The sequence below is a fragment of the Micromys minutus genome (genome assembly GCF_963924665.1).
Source record: "Micromys minutus genome assembly, chromosome: 8".
NCBI classification, from domain to species: Eukaryota; Metazoa; Chordata; class Mammalia; order Rodentia; family Muridae; genus Micromys; species Micromys minutus.
The window spans coordinates 55,372,921-55,398,892 of NC_137977.1; the positions used below are offsets into that span (position 1 = coordinate 55,372,921).

The following is a 25,972-nucleotide window of genomic DNA, read 5'->3' on the forward strand; positions in this document are numbered from 1 at the left end:
GCTTAGGAATAGCTACTGAAGACTCAGACTGAGTGGCTGTCCATCATGGATGCCAGAACATGTCCTGGAGACAGCCAAGCGATAATTATTTTAAATGACCTCCTACATTTTTTAAATGGGTATATTCTAGACACATTTCCAATCGATACACCTTCTTGTTTATGCATTTAGAGAGATGTATTCCCCTTAATTTGCCTCCCCCAAAAGAATAAAGCATAAAAGCGAAATAAGCCACACAAATATTCCATTGTCCCTTTGCAACAAGGCTTTCGGTTGATGCTGGGCCAGTCCTAGGGCTCACAGTATCTGCCTCGGATGTCAGATAAAGAAACAGCTAACTCTGAATGAGGCATCAAATGTAACCGACCCTTCTAACAGTTAACACATGTCCTGGGAGAAAAGACACAAATGCAGAGGTGAAAGTCATCTGTCATTTGGATCTGAAGTCACCCCCCAAAAAGCCCACATGCTGAAGGTTTAGATCCTTTGCTTTACTAGCCTGAGGTGCCATGGGGGGGGGGGGATGGAATTGTTAGGAGGAAGTTGGTTCCTTAGAAGCCTTTAAGGAGACAGTGCTGCGCAGGTTACCCTTTTCATTCAGCCTGTCTCCTGGCAGCCACAGGACCCTGCCATATTATATTGTGTCACCACACGTCAGGTGACCATAGACTGAAACCACAGATCACCATATATATTTCCCCATTTTAAACTGTTTGTCTTCAGCGTTTCACCAGAGCCTCAGAAGCCCACTGGTATCAGAACAGTTAGCAAAGGAGGTGACGCTCTCGAGAAGCATAGAATGACTCCTCAGTGGCCACCTTGATTTGGTGGACATCAGAGTGCTTGGCTCGTTCCTCAGCCTCACTTTGAACAGGAGGAAATGGATTTTCTGAAGACCGAGTCTTGGCAGGCATTGACTTGAAATGAGTTCTTCAACGAGGCAGGAAAACAGGTGAACTTTGTACAGATATTGGGGCAGGGGGAGATGTACACCTGGCTAATAAGCCCAGGGTAAAGGTATTGAACAACATTAGTCACCAAGGAAATATTTGAAAGCATGATGAGGTATCACCACATGCATAGAAAAGGCTAAACTTTGAAAAAATTATGTGGGACAACTGGAATTATTACATGTTCTCAATGGAAATGAAACATAGTCCAGTGACTTAGGAATGCCGGTCGCCATGACTTAAACCTCTCAACACATCTACCTGAAGAAAAGTGAGAGGGTAAGGGGAGGGGACAGCGCACTGGTTGGATGCTTTACAGCATGTACAAAGTCTCAGAACCACACAAATAATCTCATATCCAGACATACATACATACATACATGGAAGCATACATACTTCCTGCCTTAGGACTAGCACAGACAGCAGATGATGTAGCTCAGTGGATAATGGAGCCTGCGGCTAAATCTGAGAACCCAAGTTTGCTTTCTGGAGCCCACGTGATAGAAGAAGAGAAGCGTGATTCCCACAGTCTGTCCTCTAACTTTCACAGCATGTCATGGAACATACACACCCAAGTCAATCATCAACCAATCAATCAAGAATCCATTGATGACTTCTATATATTATTCAGAATTTTAAATTATCATCATTTTTGTTATTATCAGTGTGAACAGGTGTTCTGCCTTTATTTAAGTCTGTGTACCAGTTACTTGCCTGGTACCCGTGGAGACCAGAAGAGCATGTCAGATTCCCTGGAACTAGAGTTTCAGATGGTCGTAAGCCATGGTGGGACAGGTGGGTACTGGGTATTGAATGAGGGCCTCTAGAAAACAAATCAGAGCTGTTAACCACTGAGCCATCTCTACAACACCAGACTTCAGAAGTATTCCCAAGAGTCAATGTCCTGTGACTTTTCCTAGGCAGGTGTAAAACCCCAATGTTTTTATAACTGTTGAAGAAAGGGGGCTGTTCCACAGGATGAGATGAATATTGGGAGGAATCTTGTGAGCCACTCCCTGTGGAGTGTGAGCTGTTCCCAGATGCAACTGCCTTTGACTCCCCTGAGCTCTGTTAGCAATCTCACACCTCTAGCTCTTAAATAACCTCAGTGGACTTGCCATTCCACTAAAGCTAGATGTAGGTGGATTGGGGAGGGGTTCCAGCAAGGGCTGGGGGGGTGGGCATTCTGTTATTGATGCCTTAACTGGGGTGACTATTACCCCAGCAGGGATTCTCTTGGGAGACAGAGAATGACTACCAAGGGACTCAGGAACCTGGTGAGAATGACAGGCCTGTACTCTCTATGCATGCATGCCTTGATATATATTTTTATTGTGCTCCAAATCAGATTGAAGTGTATTGGAAACATCATCACCTAAGTGTCTTTCCTATTTGTTTTTGTCTTTATTCTTTACATGTGTTGCACACCAACTTCCGTTTCCCCAACTTTCACTCCTCCCAGTCCCCCTCCCTACAACTCCCGAGATCCACCCCTCCTCCATTTTTTTCTTAAAGTACAAGAGCAGGCCTCCCAGGGATATCAACTGAACATAGCATAACATAACAAATTGCAATAAGACTAAGCACAAACCCTTATATCAAGACTGGCTGAGGCAATCCAGCAGGAAGAGAAGGATCCCAAGTCTTAAAAAGAAAAGAGTCAGAGATACTTCCCATTTCCTCTGCTAGGAGTCCCACAAGGACACAAAGTTTACAGCCATAATGAATATGCAGGGGTTCCGGGACTGCCACTTCAGTCTCTGTGAGCCACTGTGAGCCCCGCAGTTCTCTGTGGGTTGTGTTCTCAACCTCTCTGGCTCCTAGAATCCTTCCTCTGTCTTCTTGAGGGTTTCCCTGGCTTTAAGTATCTTTAGGTCAGGTCTGTTGCTGGTTCCATTCCTAGGATACTAAGGTGTCTGTATTTGGAAAAGTGTATCATGGGAACGAGAGTCAAAGAAGCTGGCTAGGACCCATTCTGTGCTTGTTAGAGAATCTCATGATCAAATCTCTTTATGGAGTTATTAACACTAATTGTAGTGTTTTGGCGTGAATTTAAAAATGGTTCCGTGGGTCTTAGTCAGCCTACAGCTAACTAAATCTGTAACTGATGTTGAAGCTCTCAGAGTTAGGTCTGGGAGGTACATGATTTAAGCTTACAGAAGAAGAGTGCTCTGAGTCTTGTGGGGGAAACATAAACAAATAGCAGTTCATTCAGATGGGACACTGATTGTAGGCCAAAGAAGGTGCCATTGAAGTACCTCTTGGTCAACCAGTCCGTTTACTGGGGTCACTCACAGGAGCATGGGTGAGAGGTAACTTAAGGAAGCATGAGAGACTCAAACTCGGCCGACTCCCTGCCCAGTTTGCAGGCAGCTCCTGAGAGACTTCCCTCGCCAAGAGATTGCTTACCGCTGTCATAATCTTGGGGATAGATCTTGTGCATCTTAGAATTTGTCTGAGCCTCCTGAGCCTGAATCAAAGTTTTATGAGCTTCCTGAGTTTCAGCGACTCTTCCCCACCTCCCCTTCCAGGAAGGGGTGTTTACACTGAGAAGAAGTAACTGCTCGACGCTGGGTTATCACATATCACTGAAAGCGAGCATCTGTGTAGCCTTAGCTCATAGAGGTGATGCCAACAGTCTTGTTCTCAGACTTGGTAGATATAACTAAATTATAAAAGTTGTTTCAGGACAAAGGGACACCAGGATGAGGGGGTACAGAGCAGAAATATTAGGAGAACGAGGACCATGTGCCCTGGCACTCGGTGGCTCTTCAAGTACATCACCAGCAACACAGTTTGTAGCCACAGCTCCCAAGCCTCACAAGTTCAGCTGGTGCGTGGCCTCACAATGGTGTAGACTGTGGTGCTCAAATGATAACACACAGGAGGCAGATACAGTACCAGATATAAGTTATGGCAGGCAAAGGGCCTTTTATCGAAAGGTCACATTGCAGAAGTGCTACGGGGCTTTGCTACTGTGTGATGAATCAGGAGAGAAACACACAAACACGTGACAACCTGGCTTGAGTAAGCCCACATTGTCCAGTCCCAACATGGCCAATGTATTAATTGGAAATCAGAGTGATTCCTAATCCAGAAGAAAATAATAAGGAAGTCGAAGGTTTTTCAAGAGAATCAGAGTTATCTTTGTGGAAACTCAATCAAGGCTGTTTCTAATGTAGAGGACACAGTAATTTGGAAAAAAAGATTTATGGGGGGGGGGAAACAAGGACTTTTTAATCTCAGTAAAGCAAATGCCTTTGAAATAGTCTTTCGGGTTGCTGCAACTGTAACCAAACAAAATGGATTCTCATCTTTATGAGTGAAAAACTAGACCAGGCATAGCCAAGGAAAGGAAGGCTGGAGAAAGATGCACTGCCTGCGGCTGGTAAGAAGGAGCATGGGAGTCATTTCTAAAATGATGAGACACATTGGGATCCGCCCTTGACAGCGAATATATGTTTCTATAGGAAAGCATTTAGCATTAGGCACTCTTCTAAGCATGCTTATATAGGCAGTACATTCTAAGGTCATAGTTCAGGAAGTTAAGACAGTAGATACATTTTTTGGGATGTGCTCAGCTGAAGATTAAGGTTAAAGTGGTTCAGTGGGCAAAGTGTTTGCCACACAATGATGAGAAACTAAGTTCAGATACCCATCCCCCATAGTGCATCTGTAACATCAAGTGCTGGGGACAGGGACGACCGGACTCAGAGATCCACTGGCCAGCTAGGCCACACTAAATGGCAGGCTCCAGATTCAGTCTCAAAATAAGCAAGTAAGTTGGAGAGCTATAGAGGAAGAGAGTGTAGGCTTCTGGCTCTCTCGTGCACATGCTTGGGTGAGCACACCTGCAAACCGTGCTCACAGCTCCAGTGGTAGACAGGAGCATTTGGGAACACACTCAGTTTGTTTCATAAAGATAATACACAGGAATACCCCTGGGAATGCTCAGCTGTCTACAAAATTTTTAGCCGACAAAAGAAAAGGGCCCCTAAAGACGAATTAATACAAGAGTTTGCTTCTCAAAGAACCCATCTCACTTGCTGCTCACACTACCAGAGCCCCACAGGAAGGCAGTCAACAAGAACAGGAAGCAGGAAAGCTGCTCTTGAGTCTGGTTTTCTGCTGAGCTGCTCCTCTGGAGCTATTTACTAGTTCTTTCTCCCCATCTCCTCATGCTTAGCTGAGACATGAACTTATGAGAAACATAATTCTTCTAGAAGTTTGAACATGTGGTTAGTGTCCCCCTCAAAGGAGATTTGTGTATACTGTATAAATTTATATATAGTTATATTAGATTTCTAGGTCAATTCAAATAATTACTGTTACTAAGTGTTGTCTTGTTCGCTTAACTACATATTGAATCGTATCAAACACTCCTATGTTGTGAATATCATGAATCAATTGTGTAGTTAGAATTCTCAGCAATGGTTATCTAGTGTTTGATATCATGAACACTAAATTTTAAAAGAATTTAAACATCATGGATATGGTAGTTGAATTTTCTTTTCATTATTTCAAGAAAATATACTTAATGTATTTTATTGAATTATATATATATATATATATATATATATAGATAGATAGATATAGATATAGATATAACGTTTCACAATGGGACACATGTGTTGTAACAATATTTCTATTGCCACCATTTTATGTTCAGACATGTAGAAATATGAACCAGCGTTTAGAGAGGGAAAAGCTAGGTCAAAAGAATCAACAATCGGCAATACAATATGAGAAAGTCTTCCCTACCTATCCACAGGTAGAAAGTCAGAGTCTATATGCTGACCACAGCAGATCTGTGGCAAGTGACAGGATAGCCAGGGCTATAAAGAAAGACCATGTCTCAAAAATTAATAGCTGACTAGCTAATTAATGAATTAAATCTATGAGTCTTCATATTCTTCTCTTTATAGCCTCCTGAATAGTTAAGGTCACAGACCAGGTATCTTAGTCAGGGTTTCTATTCCTGCACAAACATCATGACTAAGAAGCAAGTTGGGGAGGAAAGGGTTTATTCAGCTTACACTTCCATATTGCTGTTCATCACCAAAGGAAGTCAGGACTGGAACCCAAGCAGATCAGGAAGCAGGAGCTGAAGCAGAGGCCATGGAGGGATGTCACTTACTGGCTTGCTTCCTGTGACTTGCTCAGCTTGCTTTCTTATAGAACACAGGTCTACCAGCCCAGGAATGGCACCACCCACAAAGGACTGGGCCCTCCCTCCTTGATCACTAGTAGAGAAAATGCCTTACAGCTGGATCTCATGGAGGCATTTCCTCAACTGAGGCTCCTTTCTCTGTGATAACTCCAGCTTGTGTCAAGTTGACACAAAACCAGCCAATACACCAGGCCCATCTTAAAACATTGTTTTAAAAACCAGGCAGTGATGATGCACACCTTTAATCTCAGTACTCTGGAGGCAAAGGCAGGTGAATCTCTAAGCTCAAGGCCAGCCTGGTCTGCATAGTGAGTTCTAGGATAGCCAGAGCTACACAGAGCAAACCCTATCCAGAAAAATAAAACAAAACAGACCAACCAAACCAAACTAGAAAAGCAAGGAAAGAAAATACCAAAACATTTGTTTCTTAATTGATTTTTTTAAACCATGAATTAAAAAAAAATTGTTAGTCACTCAAAATCATTTTGGAAACCCTTCTGTTTATATGTCTTTAAAAACAGCTCCCCGAAAATTGTAATCTTTCCAACCACTGTTATCATCATGATTTTCCTGAGCTGACATAGCTTCTCCCTGACAAGCTCTGGAAAGGGTGGCTCCAGGAAGGATGGGGCCTGAAAGAGCAAGCTTTAACCACTACAAGGGCAGCAGTTTTACTACTGGCTCTCTTGATGTGGAATTTACAAACATTGAACATTGCTTTTCCTGCCTGAACGCCATGCTATCAAACTTGTCAATAAACACAGGCAAGCAGTCAGTACTGAACAAGCAAACTGATGGAAAAAAAAAAAAAAAAAAAAAAAAAAAAAAAAAAAAAAAAAAACCTAACGGAAGAACCAGCCAACCAAACCACACTTGCAGCTCAGAATTGTTGCTGAGCACTATTTCTGAAACTAGAGTCCTTCAAAATTACCCACTAGGGACTCAAATGGTATTGTAAGTCACTTGCTGAAAATGCTGAAATAAGGACCTCACAAGTTCAGAGAGCTCACATGGGGAATAAGACATTAACATGTGCAAGACATAAAAATTACATATTAACAAAGGAAGGCTGTATTACGCCAGTGTGTGTGTGTGTGTGTGTGTGTGTGTGTGTGTGTGTGTGTGTGAATACAAAGGGCTCATGTTTCAAAACCAGATGGACCTTTGCTGGTTCACTGCAGCTTGCTTACCAGTGGCAGAGTCTCTAAAGGGTGATTAAACATCTGGTTACCTTAATATCTTTATCTGTAACCTGAGGATGACATGAAAAATATCCACTCCAAGGACTGGCATATGATAAGCTCTTGGGGAAAATGGCAATTATGTTTGATTTCATGAATTTGTGAACTAGAGTACCACAAGCCAAGTCTTATTTTGACCTTCCCTCCCTTTCTCTCTCCCTCTCTCTCTCCCTTCCTCCTTCCCTTTATTTTTTCCTTCCTTCCTTCCTTCCTCCCTCCCTCCCTCCTTCCCTCACTTCCTTCCTTTTTTCCTTCATTCCTGCCTTCTTTCCTTTCAATTTTTAGGGAGGGTCTTATACAACCTGGGCTAGCCTTTGCTTCACTGTGTATTTGAGTCAGACCACACATCCCTGTCCTTTTGATCTTCTCCCACACTCTGAGATTATAAGCATGTATCTCCATACAAACCACTCAAATTACTGTATTTTTGGTAAAATATTAGATGCACATGCTCTTAATGAGTTAAAAGCTTTACTAAATGTAAGGAAAATAGATGGTCCCTGGCCCACCCTTGTGTTCCCCTCTCTAGGGGCAGCAATAGCTACTTCTTTATCTGGTCACTTTGCAGTAGGTTCACCTTCCTAGAATGTTTTGATTAAAACATTTGCATATTACTTTGTGTTGTAGAATACTCTAAAATTATGGCCTGGATTATAGTTATTTTCTTTTACCCTGAAGTTAATGTTGGTCTGTTTTTTTCTCTAGTGTTCTTTGTAATTATCACTGATTTTCAGCACCCCCAACCTCTAAGGGCTTTTTGATATACTTTCCTTTGACATTGTTGAACTAGACAGTCAACCTTCCTTATTCATCTAAGTCTCCCTAGATGTAGATCCGGCATTTGGCCTCTTCCCTCTTTCTCCAAATGTGGTCCATGACCTTCAATTTTAGCTTCTCAGCTAAAAGATGGTCTGATTTAATGGCATATAATCTACAATGAAATGTCTTCTTTTTATTACACATGTTCCTGTGCATGTGTGTGTGTAGATCAGAAGACAACAACTTCGGGGAATTGGTTCGTTCTTCCTACCATGTAGGACCTGGGGATTGGACTCAGATGAACAAGCACCTTTACCCACTGAGCCATCTCTAAATTTTTTTTTTTGACAAAGAACAATTTTACATTGTCATGATGATCTTAAGATGTTTGTGTTTTATATTGTATCCACAGATTTTTGACATCAACAATGATTTCATGTCAAAGCAAAATTAGATAAAAACTAGACTCTACTAAGCTTGTGTTTCTTTTTAAATACATGAACGTCTTTCCCCAGACTAGCTTTTCATTGCTGAAATATGGTGAGTATGGTGGCGCACACCTTTAACCCCAGCACTCTGGAAGCAGAGGTAGCTGGATCTCTATTGCGGTAAATATAAAAGAACCATAACCTTTTATTCCCTGCTAGTGCTGGCACCCTTAGGGCCACATGGAATGTGTGGACCTGGCCTCTGCTCTGCCATAGAATGTGTAAGCCGCCCTCTCCACTCAGTTCCCTTCCCAGGCAGTCCACTCTACTTGCCCTAGATGCTTTTTATCCAGGTGCACTGTTTTCGCTCATTTTCCCTTGGTGGGTTGTTGCCAAGCCTTGTACACACACACATTCCAATTCTCATGGGCTTTGTGCGTCCCGCCACCACACCCTCTTTTGAACTCAATTAAGTCACCACGTCAAGGAATACACCACAGTACTCTTATCCAATTGGTATGATATAATTTGCCCACCTAGATAAATCAAATAATCCTGTACAATCCCATCCCTTATAAAATATTCATAACCCATATAAAGATGTGCAGAGAGAAACATCTGCTTCCATGTTGCCCTTTCTTGGATCTCCTGCTTTTCCTTCTCTTCTGCCTTACCAAAACTTTGTCCCTGTCCACTCATGTATCACGTTGAAGTCAACCTACAGATCTCTGTGAGTTCCAGGGCTATCCTGTTCTATGTAATGAGTTCCAGGAGAGCCAGGGCTTTAAAGAAAGACCCTGCCTTTAAAAATTAAAAAAAAAAGCTACTGAACTATCATTTCAGTATCTCGTCTTTTTATTTTATAAAACTAAATATATCTGGTTATTCTCAGTCTTAATTCATCTGAATACTTCCCAAACTTCTTGCCCAAACATGCTTTAATACAAGATTTTGAATTATACCACTCAGGGGGACAATGATTTTCCACTCTTGTGAATGCTTTCTTGTCTTCATGCTTCTCGTGACTTGTAGCCGTGAAGACACAGAGGAAAAGATGAATTTGAGAAAGAAAGCATCTTTGAGGTTCAGTTCCTTCTTCCTTGTCTTCCTTTCTGACATCTTGCTATGCTTGCCCAGCCTGTTTCTTCCTTGATTATTCTGGACAACATAACAAAAGTTAAGAGATAGAGAGAAACTATAGACAGCATGGTCCTAATCAAGTAAATCAATACATTAACCTTTGCCTGTCAGTGACCATCCTGTGCAGCTCTCACACTGTGTTATATCTAGCCTTATGACATCTTAAACATACACCACACACACACACACACACACACACACACACACACACACACACACTTTGGATGTCATTTCTTAATTTCTTTAATTTCTAACCATCGTCACAATTCAGGAGGGATAGACCGGTGCCCGCAGTCCTAGCGTGTTTTGGAGACTCCAGCCAGCAGCGCTCACACTGAGTATGGAACACTGCTATGAAGAATCCCTAGTAAGATCATCTTGACAGTGCTGCTTAATTCATGAGCTTATTAGAAGGCACGAGCCAGTTCCTTCCAGACTTAGTGAGAAGGTGTACTGTGGTGACTTTTTTATTGCTGTGCTAAAATACCATGACCAAAGAAACTTATTAAAACAAGAGTTTCTTTGGGGCTTATGGTTTTAAAGGATTAGAGTCCATGATAGTGGCAAGGACTTAGAAGGCAACTGGAGGCTGAGCAGCTAAGAGCTCATATCTTGAACTATAAAGAGGAGGCAGAGAGTGCTCACTGGGAACAGAATAGTTTTTTGAAACCTCAAAGCCCATCCCCAGTGGCCTATGTCCAACAAAATCATATCTCCCAACTTTTCTAAGCAGTTTCTCTAACTGGGGATCAACTTTTCCAACATGTGAGCCCATTGGAGCTATTTTCAGTCAAACCACCAAAAACAACAATACTGAAGAAACTGAATAGAATGTGCAGAAACATCTTCTAGAGAATGAGCTAGAGTTGGGTGCACATCTGCACTTGACAAACTGTCCCAGAAATAAGGTATCCAAGACAGCTGGAAAGCAATGGCAGAGGAAGGGGCAGCCAAAACAGGTCTTAGAAACTAAATTAAAAAAAAATAAAACACATCAACTAACTTAAAGATAAACATCACATAATCATCTCAATAGATAATGAGAAAGTCTTTGACAAAATTCTACAGGACATCTTGATAAACATCATAGAGAAAGTAGCATAGGAGGGAATATAGTTCAATATAATAAAGTTAAATGTGAGAAGCTGACAGTGTACATCACGCTAAATGGGAAAAAAACAAAACAAAAACAAACAAACAAACAAAAAACCCCCAAGAACCTGAAGCAGTTCCACTGAAATCAATATTGTGACAGGGCTGTTCACTATCCCTATTTCTTTTCAATAATGTGTTCAAAGCTCTAGCTGGAGCCACAAGGAAGAAATTAAAGGCACAAATATTGTAAAAACAGAAGTCAAAAATTCCTGTTTACAGATGACATATTGTATCTAAGAGATCCCAAAAAGTGTGACAGAAAATTTCTAGAAAGGATAAACAGATCCAGCGGGGTCCCAGGATACAGAATCAACATGCACAAGGAAATGGCTTCTTCCATACACCAAGAGCTCCAGAGAGAGCGATCTTAGACACATTCTCATCTAGGACGGCTTCAAAGAAAATAAAATATCTTGAAATAAACAAAACTATAAAGAAACACAAAATCCTGAATTAAACGGTTAGTTGGATCATATTGTGTGAAGTAACTCAGATCCAGAAAGACAAACAGTGTGTGTTCTATCTTATCTATGGGTTCTCAGCTCCAGATCTTCAGAGAACATAACTTCAGAGCACAGAACCTGGAGTAATTGCAGGGTAAAGTAACAGTAAGGGTGTCTGAAAAAGTCATAAGGAATCATAGTACTAACTGCTTAGGTAAAAATACCTACAATACAAGTATGTCGGTGCATAAATGCACTTCAGTACTCTAAATAACATTTTTCCATCTGGGCCGACAATGTGAATGTGTCTCCTAGAAAAGCTAGAAACTACATTCAGGAAGCTCTGAAAATTTGTGCACACAAGTACTATCGTACAGATGGAGCAGGTTACATTTACATATTTAGGAATGTGTACTCATACATGCATGTACCTATACACACGTATAAATGATATTCATATATATACATATGTATCAACAATTAAAGACTTAAGAGGTATTCATATGGTAGAGTTTGGAGGAGGTAAGGGAAAGAGGAAACAGTTTAATTATGGTACAATCTCAAAAGAGGGAAAAAAAGAAAAATCAAAATATAAAAATCACAAGAGAGAAATATCATTGTCTTAGAACTCTCTGAATATGAAGGATGTGGGACTGTCTTTCCCCTCAAATTTGCAAAAGGTGCATATTACCTTGATAGGAAAAAATGATAAATTATTAAAGAGCCATAACTCCGGTTAAACGATTATTCTCATGGTCATTTAAGCATGTGACACCGCATGTTTATGGCTTTTATTACTTATAAAGGCTGACCACATTTGTATAAAATGCAGAGAAAATTATCACACAAATACTCATCAAGTTAAGCCAGCTTTCTATTGTGGATGGTTTCCTCTTCCCGGAAGTCAAATCACTGGTGTCAAACTTTACCTGTGGACAACAGTCTGTCACTAGTGTTGGTTCCCACCTACAGAGGGCGAGGCATCCCTGCTGCCTGTGTCTGGTGGAGTAATAGCAACGTCTGTGCTTGGTGTACTCTGGAGTTGCTTGATCTGCTCACCGCCTAACGCTGCCATTCCCACGTTATGTTGGCATCCTTTCCTTCTGTCCTAAAGTATCACAGCTAATTAGTTGTGAAGCGAGATAAGGTGGTGGTCATCTACTGTGCCTATATGTGATGGCTTCAAAGAGTGACATCACTGAAAAGAAAAATTCATGCTGGAAGCTTTGGTTAGAGAGGAAGGTAAGCTTGTTGTGTATCTTGTTTGTAAAGATAACAATAGGAAGGGGTGGTCTCTGCAGTTGAGGACAATTGCTGTGACACAATCAAGTTCAAAGGTCATTTTTAATACCCCAGTCTCTGAAGATGGATCTTTCAATGCACCAACATGGGAGGTTAGAGAACATTCTTTTTGCTCCCATCTAGGGGTGAAGGAAAACCTTCTCTGTTCTGCTAATGCCTCAGGGCCTCACACCAGAGAACTGTCTGGACCACAGTGTAGTAGCTTTCACAGTCAGGGAGGGTGGAAATTGCAAGTTATCAAGTCATGTGTTCTGCTGAGCGTGTCCATGGTCTAGGTTCTCAGATAACAAGAAGTCTTCATAGCTGCCAGCCCCTGGCCACAGCTTTATAATGTTACCCGTTCTTCTTTGTTTCTGCTCTCTTGTAGCTTCTGGGGCCGGGGGTGGGTGGTAGGTGGCACAGTCTTTTATCTTTGTGGTCTTCTTCACGTCACAGTTACAAAAAGGTTGTCGCACATGAAACACATGTCAGAAATCGTGTCTACATTACTCCAGCGACACAAGGAAGAAGGGCCGTGCCACCATGTCTAACTTTGAACTGAAAGGTAAACATTCCCCACCCCACCCCATCCCCACCGCACTCTCTCCCTTTTCCTGCCTGAGCTGCAGATCTAAGCTACAGTGGGAAAAGCATTCACGGTCTCTAGTCCTTGCAATGGAGGAGGGCAAGGAAGAGAGTTTGGTGTGACTCTTCCGTGCTGCCAAGCCATGTGTCTGCCCCAGATAGGGCCAGACAAAGCTGCTGAGTCACAGTTGTTCCCATCGTCCACCCAGAGGACAGACTTCCCTGCAGAAGACGTAACAGCAACGGATGCCCGGAGGCAAGCAACTGTCATCAAGTCTCAGCTAAAGAAGGTCTGGTCTTCCAATGGAGAACACAGTAGCTTCCTCTGGGGCCGGATGAAGAGTCTAAAATTATTAGTAGCAAAGTTGCTCAAAACCTAAGATACATGTACACTTACCACCATCCTGAAGTTGTAGCCAAATTTGAAGATTTTTGGTTTTCTTCAATGTCAAAGACTTTGCTAGTTTATTTTAGGGGTAAAAAAATAATTCAAAGATAGACCTAAGATTATGGATGAAATCTGGCCCGTTCATTGAATAATAGGGTCTCATCGACCTCTGCTTACCATCTCCCAGGTGTTCAGGCAAAAAAACTAAAACACCAGCTGTCGCCCTGAAAGACTATCTGCTCTTTCAAACATTTCCTCTTTGTTTACTGAGTAAAGAGAGGAGATGAAGCCAACAGAGAAAAAAGTAATTTTCAAAGAGATACACAGTGTTATATTTTATTATGAAGCAATAGAATGAATTCAGGGATTGAAGGTAAGTGCTGGGCAAACAGACCGGTTTGAGATCTGTGCAATTTTGCTGACTAGAATATAGCTCCAGTTGTACTTCTGTGTGTAACAAAATAACTAAAGAAGGCAAAGTACCCTTTTTTTTTTTTTTTTTTTTTTTTTGCTAGTGGGCTGTGTTAAGGGAGGAAAATATCATCACCTCTCCTCCCTCTCTGAGCTCAGAGGCTAAGGGCAGACACTGTAAGATACTACATTAGAGTGGGGGGAAAAAAACCGAAAGGACTGCCTCCGGCACTAATTAGCAGGCCTTGTGACTCACTGAGTTGGCGTAACTACTGTTCACCTAATTTCCAAGGAAAACAGAGTGCTGCTGGTGAGACATGTTAAAGGCCTAATGACACTTTCAAGTACACATGGTATAAATAAAGACTTAAAAAAAAATAACCATCTACTTGGAAGGAGTACAGAGGGATCTTGTACTGAACAGTTCCCAACTGGGACGAGTTAATTATCTGAAAAACGAGTGAAAACAAGAAATGATGAGTTCTGGATCCTGGGAAATTGTTTAAGAAGTGACTGACATTTCTAAAAATGTCTGCTGCTTGTAATCCGCCGGTAAGAGAACGCTGGTGGGTGATATAGAGAAGAATAAAGCCTATGCTACCGGGAGAAGGAAAGTGATCTTCAGGTTTCAGGACCTTGAAACAACACTTGATATACCAAACAGTGGTTTTGAACCATAATCTGGCCTGAAAAACACCAGAATGTTCTGATATATGATCTACCTGCAATCAGGCAGGGCAGGGACAAATGCTGGACACCTGTAATCAATCCAAACCACCTCAAAAGCTCTGAGGGGAGAAAGGCTTGATCCTAGGAGCCCCAGACAAGCCTCCAGTACAGTAAAATTCTATCTCAAAAGACTTAAAAAAAAAAAAAAAAAAGGACCAGCTAAGACTGCAATGTGGGAAGAGTGGTAACTGAGTCAGAAATCGCATCTCAACCAGACTGAGCCTGCCTCAGAAATGAAAGCGTCCAGCCGAGCTCGCAACCTCTTTGTTTGCCTGATTGCCTCTCTGCTTTCCCTGGTTGCTCCATCTGTGTACTTCTGCCACTCAAAGCTGGAACGATCTTCCGGGCTTCCTCTCCTGCCACCAAAACTGAAGCCCCTGGCATCCCGGAAAATCTGTGTGTGACCCGCCCGCCACTGTCTCTCCATAGCCCCCACTTTGTTCATAGAAACTTTTCTTACCACCCCAGGCCTCCACTCCTGCACCGCATCCCTAGTTTTTGTACCAGGTGCTGTTAGGTAGCCCTCTCTCCGTTGGCTGTGCTTTCTTGAAATTATTTAGCCTTGTTCTTCACCAGCTCACAGACTTCACCTTCTGTACTAGCGTGTCTCCAGTGTTGGCTGCTGGACCTGCCTGGCATCAGAGGAAATAGCCAATGAATGGACAGAACCAATACCACTCATTTTAAACCGTGTGCTCTCAAAAACCAGTAGCCCGCCTACTTCTCCCTGTGTTTAGGTGGAACAAATTATAACATTTCAGTGTCCTGAGAAATATGTAGCACATTCTTGGAACACGCTTTTTTATTTCATTAAAAGCAGACCTCAGTTATGTTCTCAGAGTGGCTATCATCCCTTATAAATGGTACAGGATGCATGGAATAAAATAGGCTCATGAAACTACACTCCGCTTCTAGACAACAGCATTTAGATACCCGGACCTGTGTTTCTTCTCATTTGATTTGGACTAATGACCCTAATCAGGTAGTAAATGAGACCCAACGATTAGATAATAAGGTCCCATGGTGAAAACTGCAACTCACTTGCATTTGGTAGAGTGAGGCCAGAGGCTGGGGTGAGAAGGAAGCTTAAAGATTAACACGGCAAAGTCTGAAACACCGAGGAAGATTCGTAAGAGTTGGATGTGAATTAGCCAGACTAGATGGATAAAAGGGACAAGGGGTTCCTGGCCAGGGAAAGTAGACCAGCTGTCCCCTCCCCCCTGTCTTGGCGAGTCTCTTGTCAATTTGACACGAGTTTCAGTCATTTGAGAAGAGGAAACCGTGGCTGAGAAAATGCCGATATCAGACTGGCTGTATACAAACCTGTCATTTTATTGATTAGTAATTGATTTGGGAGGCCACAGCCAGTTGGGTGGGGTAGGGTTGCCTCTGGGCTAATGGTTTTGGGTAGCTTAGCCTGAAAGCAAGCCATCAGAGAGCAAGTCAGAAAGCAGCTTCTTCCACGGCCTTTGTTTTACCTACCTTCAGGTTCATACCGTGGACTCCCTAAATAGACTGTGACTCAGAATATGTAAACTCAAATAAACCCTTTCCTTCCCAAGTTGCTTTTGGTCCTGGTCTTTATCCTGAGCAATAGAAACGGAACTAAGATGTCCCCAAACCCTGAAGAGACAGGAAAGCCATTACTTAGTTTCTCTTACATTCTTGCTTTCAACACAGTTACATCGTAGGGATTGCTTCCAACAAAAAGTTCCACCCAAGAAACCTCAGACTACCCCAGGGACAAACAAACAAGATCAATCCAGAAAGACTGCAGATACATCTTGGTGGCTTCGATAGAGTTAATTCCCCCAGTAAGACGACAAGCTGGTCGTGTAATTGTGAGAACAAAGGAAGTTTAGTTTAATTGATAGCACTGGAGAAATCTGCGATAGTTACCAGTCAATAACAGTTGGAGTCAGAGAGGGACTGACTGAGCTGGTGTCAACCACCCCTAACTGGCTAAGCACCACAAGAACAGCTCATGAGGCTGAGGCTGGAGATCACTTGGTTCCATGAATTTAAAACCATGTTGGACAACACAGCAAACTCCACCTCTCAAATATGAATAAAACATAACTTTCTAAAATTTTAATCAAACTTCCTAAGTAATGTTCCATTATCCTTTAAAATTACTCCTGAATAGTGAGTTGGCTGACTTAGATGAATTACACCCAGATGGACTTTCCACATAAATACTTAGTTACCAGGTCAAAGGCCACTGTTGTTTTGAATGTGACACTAGGAGGTTTACATCAAGAAAAGATCTGAAACGAGGTCAATTCCAGATGAAATCGGGGATTTTAGCCCTTCTATTGAAAATCTAAAAGCCAAACCCTTACGAATGAATGAATATTCCTCTTCCTTATACCCTGAAAAAGTCCTAAGAGAATGAGTCAGTAGCCCTGACTCCAGGCTCCAGAGGACACTGACAACAATTTCAAAGGGGGTTCTGTTTTCATTCTTCTAATCTGAAGTCCCTGGGAAACCTTGGTGGGCAGGAGGCTCACTGCTACTGCATTCAGAGAACAGCTGAGTTTGACAATACAAAATCAGATGTTTTGTTTGTTCCTTAATTGACAAGCAAACATAGGTAACCTCACACGATGGCTACAGTTAACCCTATTTGTAACAAAGTAGCAGGCCACGCTTGACACAGGTCAGTAGGATTCCACCGTCCAGCCTGCAGCGCTCTCCTTGCCCGGTGGGGGGTTGGGCCGGAAGGGCGCGGCGGGGGGCGGAGCAGGTGGCCAGGGGGCGTGGCTCAGAGGAGGCGGAGACAATATGGCCGTGCCTCGAGCTTGGAGGACCTAAGAGGCGCGGCTGGGGCCACGCCCCGGGCGGGAGGGCCGCTCTGTGCGCGCCCGCTCTATGATGCTTGCGCGCGTCCCCCGCGCGCCGCTCTGCGGGCGGGGCGGGTCTCCGGGATTCCAAGGGCTCGGTTACGGAAGAAGCGCAGCGCCGGCTGGGGAGGGGGCTGGATGCGCGCGCACCCGGGGGGAGGCCGCTGCTGCCCGGAGCAGGAGGAGGGGGAGAGCGCGGCGGGCGGCAGCGGCGCTGGCGGCGACTCCGCCATAGAGCAGGGGGGCCAGGGCAGCGCGCTCGCTCCGTCCCCGGTGAGCGGCGTGCGCAGGGAAGGCGCTCGGGGCGGCGGCCGTGGCCGGGGGCGGTGGAAGCAGGCGGCCCGGGGCGGCGGCGTCTGTGGCCGTGGCCGTGGCCGTGGCCGGGGTCGGGGCCGTGGCCGGGGCCGGGGCCGGGGCCGCGGCCGTCCCCAGAGTGGCGGCAGCGGCCTTGGCGGCGACGGCGGCGCGGGCGGCTGCGGCGTCGGCAGCGGTGGCGGCGTCGCCCCCCGGCGGGATCCTGTCCCTTTCCCGTCGGGGAGCTCGGGGCCGGGGCCCAGGGGACCCCGGGCCACGGAGAGCGGGAAGAGGATGGACTGCCCGGCCCTCCCCCCCGGATGGAAGAAGGAGGAAGTGATCCGAAAATCAGGGCTCAGTGCTGGCAAGAGCGATGTCTACTACTTCAGGTACCTCTCTGAGGGTGCGAGGGTGGGGTTAAATGTCAGTTCGGGGTCAGAGGTCAAGGGCTGGCCTGGGCCGGGGTTGTGGCTTCGGAGCAGCGTCATGAAGGTCTATGACAAGGACCGAGTGAGCTGGCCTGGAAAGGGGAGGGGTGTGGGAACTGAAGCCCTTGGCAGAGGTTAGACCTCAGTGAAGTGAGGGGCACAAGTGTCTGGAAGGTCAGGACACATTCTGTAGAAGGCTTCCGGGAAAATAGTTTGCGAAGACAGGGTTAATGGGAGGGGCTGGTGGTTCAGCCCATGAAAGGGTTAAAAGAAGGTGTAATTCATCGAAACTGTAAAACCCAGTCACTGTTGGCGCCTGTCCCAGCATGTCCCAGATTCATCATCAGAAGTGCGTTTAATCTTGCACATGTGGAAGAATTAGCCATTTACAGGAACAAAGTTTCAGTTAACTTCGTAGGATACAGTGAGGTTTCACATAAAGTAGGCATTTGTAACTTCAGAAACTGGAATGCTTTGGCGTGGCAGTACATTCTCTCTCTCTCTCTCTCTCTCTCTCTCTCTCTCTCTCTCTCTCTCTCTCTCTCTCTCTCTCTCTCTCTCTCTCTCTCTCTCTCTCTCTTGACAACGGAAGTTGTCAGACTTTTTGGAAATGTCAGACCAACATTTGTTCCCCAGTGAACATGTGGTGATGTCTGGAGACATTTTTAGTTCTCACCTGGGGAGCCGGTGCCATTGGCATCTGGTGTGGAAAAGCCAGAGGTGCTGCTGCTGTACTGTCTAGTCCGCACGCAGTCTGTGCAGTAACTATCTTTCCCCAAGTGTCAACCAGGACTGAAGTTAGGACATCTGAAATGTTTCAAGGTTTTTCACTGGACTGTCATCTTGCAGTATTAGGTTTATACTGCTCATGTCCTTCATTTGTGATAGATAGGTGGCCACTTGTAAATGTGGCCATCCTGTGTGTAGGAGAGTACAAATGTGTTAAGTGCAGTAGTTTGGAAGCCCTGCTTGTGGACAGATTGAGCAATTTTCAGCCAGTGTAATATGTGTCTAGGAATTAGTTGTTAGTCATGCAGACGTTGGAGTAATGTGAAAGATTCCTACTGGTCATTTAGCCAGGGCAGGGAAAATATGCACAATATTTTCAATTCGTGTAGTTACGTTTAAAAGGTTAAAAAGTTGTATACAATTATATGCATCAAAATACATGACTCTAGTTGCTGCTGAGATAGAACATAAATGTGAACATATTGGTTTCCCCTCCTCCTCCTCCTCCTCAACATTGTTTCAATTTCCTCACAGCTCCTTCCCTCAGGTACCTGAGTTTCATATCTGTCCTGTTACAATTCCTGATTACTTTGTATTTTGTTTTACTATTTATTGCCTTTTCTAAGTAGCCAGTCTGCTGGTCAAACTCAGGATTGGGTACATCTACAGGGAAGTGCTGTGCCACTGAACAGTGTCCTCAGACCTGACATATTCTCTCTGGCTGCTTGGAATGATTAGTTTACTATTTTTTTTTATCCCTGAGGGTGATCCTATTCTCAGGTACCTTCCTTCCATCTCTGTCCTGTTACAATTCCTGTTCCTTTGTCTTTCCTTTTACTATAACCCTTTCTAAGCAGGCAGTCTGCTGCTGCTGTCTGTGTCTTGGAGGCACTTATATTTGACAAGAATTTTTTTGTGTCTGGGATTAAATCCCTTGGAGAAGAGCTTCATTCCCAGTTGAAATCAGTGTCTCGTTGCTTATGAAACTTGTCTTGAGATACGGCTTGTTTGGTTTTCAGTGACGTATTTATCCAAGCTGACTGTGCATTATGGACAAGCTTATGTTTTTTGTTTTCTGGATATGTAGGTAGGAAAGCTATTTCAAAGCCAAACTGGGTGTGGTTGCCCATGCCCCGAGTCTCAGACACTCAGGAAACTAAGGGATGGGATCCCTTGAGCCAAGGAGTTTAAGCCAGCCTGGTTAATGTAATGAGACTCTTGTTTGTAGAAATACATTAGATACTGGTCAGATGATTTGGTAGAAAAAGATGTTTGCTAACAAACCTGCTGGCTTGAGTCTGATTCCCTTCTGACGGAAGAAGACTGGCTCTCAGAAGTTGTCCTCTAACCTACTTGCCGTGATGTGCACACTTTCTACCACATAGACACCAAATAATAGACGCATGTACATAAAAAATAAAAAAATTAAACTTTTACTTTTTATAAAAAACTTTTTTATGGTTTTAGAGACAGGGTTTCTCTCTGTGAACCTGTATGTCCTGGAACTCTCTTTCTAAACCAGACTGGCCTCAAACTCACAGAGCTCTGCCTGCCTCTGCCTCCCAAGTGCTGGGGTTAAAGGTGTGTGCTACCACACCCAGCTTAAAAATTAATAAAATAACCAGAGTTTTGGACTGTTGTGGAGCTCCTGCCTAGCCATTATTATTATTGTTATTGTTGTTGTTATGGTGATGATGAGATGGAGTCTTAACTATGTAATCCAGGTGCCCTGGGATTTACTGTGTAGACCAGGCTGGCCTTGTACTCTTACAGATGTGCTTGTCTCTGCCTACGCCACCATACACAACGTCTCTTACGGAATGCATGTCTATGTGGTGTGCATGTATGTATGTGGGTGTACTTGGAGGCCTGAGGTTGACATCAGGTTTCCTCCTCAGTAGTGCTCTACCTTCCCCTTTTAGTCAGACTTTCTGATGCCTTTTCGTCCAATGCAGCCACCCTCCCCACCATGGGTGCTGAGATTCAGTCAGCACAGCGGGCTCCTTCATGGATTCTAGGGCTCAGATGCTAGTCCTCACACTTATTTTCGAGTTTTCTACCCATCAAGACATCTCCTCAGACCTTGTCTAGCATCCTCCAAGCTCTGGGCTGGATCCAGTACTCCAAAACAAAAGTAGACAAACGGAAACCAGCTACGTAGCTCCCTTTTGTTCATGGTCACATTTTCCTGTTTCTTGATGATTTTTTTTTTGTTTGTTTTTACAAATTTGAATCTTAATGGTTCTTGGTAGATAATCTCTATTAACCAGTTGAAAACCAACTTCTGTACAAATTTACAGAAGATCATCAAGCAACTTAGTGATAATTATATCTTTTTGTAAGACACTACAGTGTGATTTCTTGTACTTTAAAATGGCAAGGACATATAAAACGGATTTGTACCATGCTTGCTTATTTAGGGCTACAAGGAATAGTGTCTGTCATTTCCCTGCATCTTGATAGGTCTTAGTTACAATGCAGTGTACCTTGTGATGCTCCTGAGAGACTATGCCCTAAAGCACCGAGGAAGCCTGAGATACAGTGTGAAGTGTGTAGTGTGTTAATAATGTCTTTGACTTGTGATGGTAATTTTCTGTGATGGATTATGGTGATAGGCCAGTGTATCTGAGTTCAAATTACTTTTCAGACTCAGTTTTACATATTGGTGTCTCCTAGTGTACCCGCCTTTAAACAGAAGCTCACAAACTGTTTTTGTTAGTGGTAAGGTAAGGGTGTACTCTCCTGCTGGTAATGTGAATACATGTGTCCAGCTGTTCACACAGATTCTAATAATGCTAACCCTCAAATTAGCCTGCTCCTGGGGAGATTAAACTAAACCATGCCTATTAACAGAGGGTGTGCCTCACACTTATTAATTGGGCTGGAATTAAATGCACAGGAAAGGCCTTAGGTTTTGGTAGAATATGTTTTGGCTGCATCCTGCAAGTGCCAGAGTTGTAATAGAAGCACCTCTCTTGCCAGTTAAGAACTATAACTATGCCTTCTGTCAGGACTACTGAGATAGTGTTGTGGCAGTTCATATATTATCATCCCAAGCATGGTTTCAAAAAGGGTGTGGTTTGTTAAACTACTGGGTTCATTGGTACAATTTCTGAAAAACATTCATTGCCACATTTGAACCCATAAAATAGTAATTTTCTTATTGGCCAGTATTTGGCTTTCTGTGTAACACTTGCTGGTTATACTTATGTCTTCATAAGGTTCTTTAGGAGCTTGTTCTCTCTTCCCTTTCTCTCTCTTCCTGTGTAGCCTTCCTTGGGCCTGATAGTTTAGATATAATCCTGGGCTGGCTTTGAAGTCATGGCAGTCCTGTCTCAGCCTCCCAAATGCTGAAATTGCAGGCACACACACACTACCAGCTTTGGGTAGCTTCACTTTCTGAACTAGAAAGAATAGGACCCAGATGTTGTGAGGTCCATAAAAACACAAGTGATCGTAATAGAAAGTCTAGAGGAGAGGAGCGGTGTAAGAGTAGATCTGGAGATTCAGCTCCAGTTTGTTAGTTTACCAGTGGTAGCTCGTGAGTGCCACAGCATATTCCCCATGCTTCGTTTGCCCACTCTCTAGTGGGTCTGCCTGTCCTACAGACCTCTTAGTGTTTGACACAGGGATAGATACTGTTCTTGCTCAGGTAACCAGACAGGCAGTCCAGTCATTAAGGAGTAACCTTGTAGTTTATTTCTGCTCCCAATTTAAAGGGATACAGTGCATTGCAGTTATTACCCTGACCCAGCCTTTAGTATTTGGAGCAAGTTAATACTGTATAATTTCATTCATAAGTAACTACTTAGGTGGACTGCTTGTGGAGATAAAACTTAAACGTGGAAATTCTATAACCACACAATGCTCAGCATTGCAAATGTAGAAGAGAAGTCAGCAGACAGGTCAGGATTATTTTCCTGCCACAGTGGTTCTTTTCCTGTGTGCGAAGAGGATGGAAACACTTCTGCTCCTTCCTGAGTGCTGTGTGGGCTTCATGGTAGACATAGGATGCTAATAAAAATAGGAGTCTCCAGAGGAGATCTTGTGTTATGACCAGGTAAAAAGATGGGCCATTCAGCCCATTAATGATAGAATGAATCAACCAACATGGCTGGAACAAAGGTCACTTGGTGAGAGAAGTGGTTGAAAGGTTAAAAGGAGCTAGGTTAAAAAGAGCCTCAAATGCAGAGCCCAGGCATTAACTCTTGCTGATGGGGAAAGTCCACTAAAAGCTATTTATTTTAAACTTACATAAAACTAAAGCTGAATTTACATAGAAGCCTCTTACGTAGGAGCTGAGGTTGAAGAGCTGTTTTAGGAAGAGCACTTGGGTACTTTAGAATGCAGAGACTGGCAGACCACAGATCAGTCTGTCCTGATGCCCTCAGGTGACTGAGACCATTTTGACTGTGGCCATGAGTAGGATGGGTTCAGATGTGATTATTTTAGTAACCGATCGGAGCAGGAGCTAGACATGTAAACTGAGTAGTGATCCACTGGAAGATGTGGCGTAGAAAAGCTTCCATTTACAGGGGGAGGAGTCGTGAGCAGTTGGCCTTAGTCAGCTTTCCTGTCAGTGCGCACTGTTTTCTGACGCAAGGGTGCACCTTTTTTAAAAATTGATTTGTCGGTTTTCTGTTGATAGGGTTTGCATTGAAGTATAAAAAGATAATTCTAGTTTTCACAGTTTAGCCTCAGATAAAATTTGATTTCTTGGGCAACTTGTTTTTAATGTTCAGGTAATCCTTTTTTTGTTTGTTTTGAATATTAACTTAAGCTTTAATGATTTAAAATAGTAAAGAAACAACTTTAAAAGTTTAAGGGATTAGAAAGATGGTTCAGTGGTTAGCTCTGGCTGCTCCTCCAGAGGATGTGCATTTTATTACTAATACCCACATGGCTCCTCAACTGTCTGTTATTCAGTTCCATGAAATAGAAGGGCATTGAACAGATGTGGTACTTAGTTCATACATATAGGCAAAAAAATCCATACAAATAAAATACATTAAAAAATAAACAATGTTTTTTGAAGAAGTTGAGGTTTTGGTTAGTTTCAGCTTTTCCATTGTTAAAGTATATTGAATTTTTTTTGTGAGGGTTTTCCCTAATTTCTTAGTAAAGTTCTTCCAGATAGTGGTGGCTAGTACTGTACTTTTGACCATGTTCATCATCAGAGTTACTGGCCCTCTGCCCTCTTGAGATGCCCCCGTCCATCACAGGCTGCTGCATCTTGCTCCACTGTGGTGACTGCCACACTCACAGCTTGCCTTGTCAGGGCTGGTTTGAAGAAATGTAAAGCTGTAGTTCATCCTGTCATCAGATATGTCCTGCTGTTCATGAGGGGCTCAGAGAGCAGCTGCTGCTGCAGCCAGGTCTGGTGGAGACAGAGGCCCAGCATGCTGCGGGCGGTGTCTGCTTCATGCTTCAGGGGCTCAGAGGGGACACCAATGCAGGCAGCGCTGAGTGTTCGATAATTATATCTAAGAATCTTTAAGATGGAGTTAGGTTTAGCAATCACTTTAAACAGTTTTACAGAAATTAAAGAAAGCTGGGCTCAGTGGTGAAAAGTCCTCATATGAACTGAGAACTCCAATTCCTGACTTTGATTTTTATTTAAATAGTGGGTAAAAGAAATGAAAAGCATGATTGCAGGTTAGCTTAGGGACAGATAGGGCAGTTGGCAGGGAACTTTTCTCTGTGGTTGAAACTGAAATAGTATTTCATTACTGGATTAGCTTTGGTCAGAACAAACTGAAAATGACTAATATCATTCACCAGTCTACTAGCATAAAAAAAGCCATACTGCAAGCGTAAGTTATGAATTGATACTTGTAAAATAAAAGTTTAATTAACATTATGGAATAGATTCTGTAAATCTATTCTGTAAATCCTAGTACTTCTGAGATGTGGTGTGGTAGCAGGCGTCTTGGAGGGTGGGAATGTAGCCATTGTGCTCAGCCAAGCACTCCCGGGGTAGGTTGCTACTGTGCAAGATGATGTGATCTGCTGGGTGCATTTCCTACTTAACTGTGCTCCTGCGCTTGGCTTCATCTGTAGAGCAAGGTCCCTGGTCTTGAATTCCTGAGACAGGCAGGTTTACTTTCTGGAAGCTTGTTACAGAAAGGGCAGTGGCTGTCCTTCTCATTTTGTCATGGCGCATATCTCCCAGATGCCTTGCAGAGTCCGATTTGCCTGATAGGAGTGAAGCAGAGCTTAGGGCAACGCTTGATATTTCGGACATTTAACATGTGATGTCCGCACTTTACCCTTTCTGGACTATTAGTGGAGTTTGTGAGACATTTAAAACTGTAATTAGTACTTATATAAAATGAGTTAGCATAGGAGCTATTTTAAGACATATTGATGCAGATCATACACTGATGCAATTGCTTCTTCTGTGCTAGAGCCTGGCTCTGGGCCTGTGCCTGCTGCGCAGCACTGTACCCTGATCGGTGTCTTCAGCCCAGTGTATGTGGGATTCAGTTCGCAGGTCTTTATGTTTCTTTGGGGTCTGAAGAGAGAAGTGTCTAGACTGTAGCCTCCTTAATGAGTTCTCCTCTGTAGATGCGGCGACATTGCGGTGCTGGCATGTTTTCAAGGTGATTTTAACACACAGGAAATACCTCTTGCACATTCTATTTAGAGATTTATTAGTTCTTCCCAAATGTCTCCCCCAAATCCCCAAATAACTTTTGTTTCAGCCATATGCTAAGTACAATGGTGCTTATCGTTTTGGTGAAAGTTACTGCCTGAATATTTTCAAGTTCTGAAAATTAGTCAGTTGAAACAAGGCCCATACTGGATCTCAACTTTCTATTGTGTTAAAATGATCTTTAGGAGGAAATCTGATTAAGAATTTTCATTTTACTTTTTGGAAAGTTACTTTTCTTGTTTTTCTCTATGTACTGGAGATTCCCCCCCCCCCCACATAATATTTTTATTGTTTCTTTGGGGATTTCATGTCATAGACCCCATCACATTCACTTCCCCGTCCA

The 25,972-nt window shown here is 43.3% G+C and overlaps 1 protein-coding gene across 1 annotated transcript in view; it reads left to right on the forward strand.

Moving 5' to 3' along the window:
- The first annotated feature begins 17,595 nt into the window (after window positions 1-17,595).
- MBD2 (methyl-CpG binding domain protein 2) overlaps window positions 17,596-25,972 on the forward strand; it is a 56,400-nt gene continuing 48,023 nt past the window's right edge. Inside the window, exon 1 of the mRNA XM_080920311.1 lies at window positions 17,596-18,206. Coding sequence (XP_080776437.1) covers window positions 17,662-18,206 — 545 coding nt within the window. The 5' untranslated portion in view covers window positions 17,596-17,661. The remainder of the gene's footprint in view (window positions 18,207-25,972) is intronic.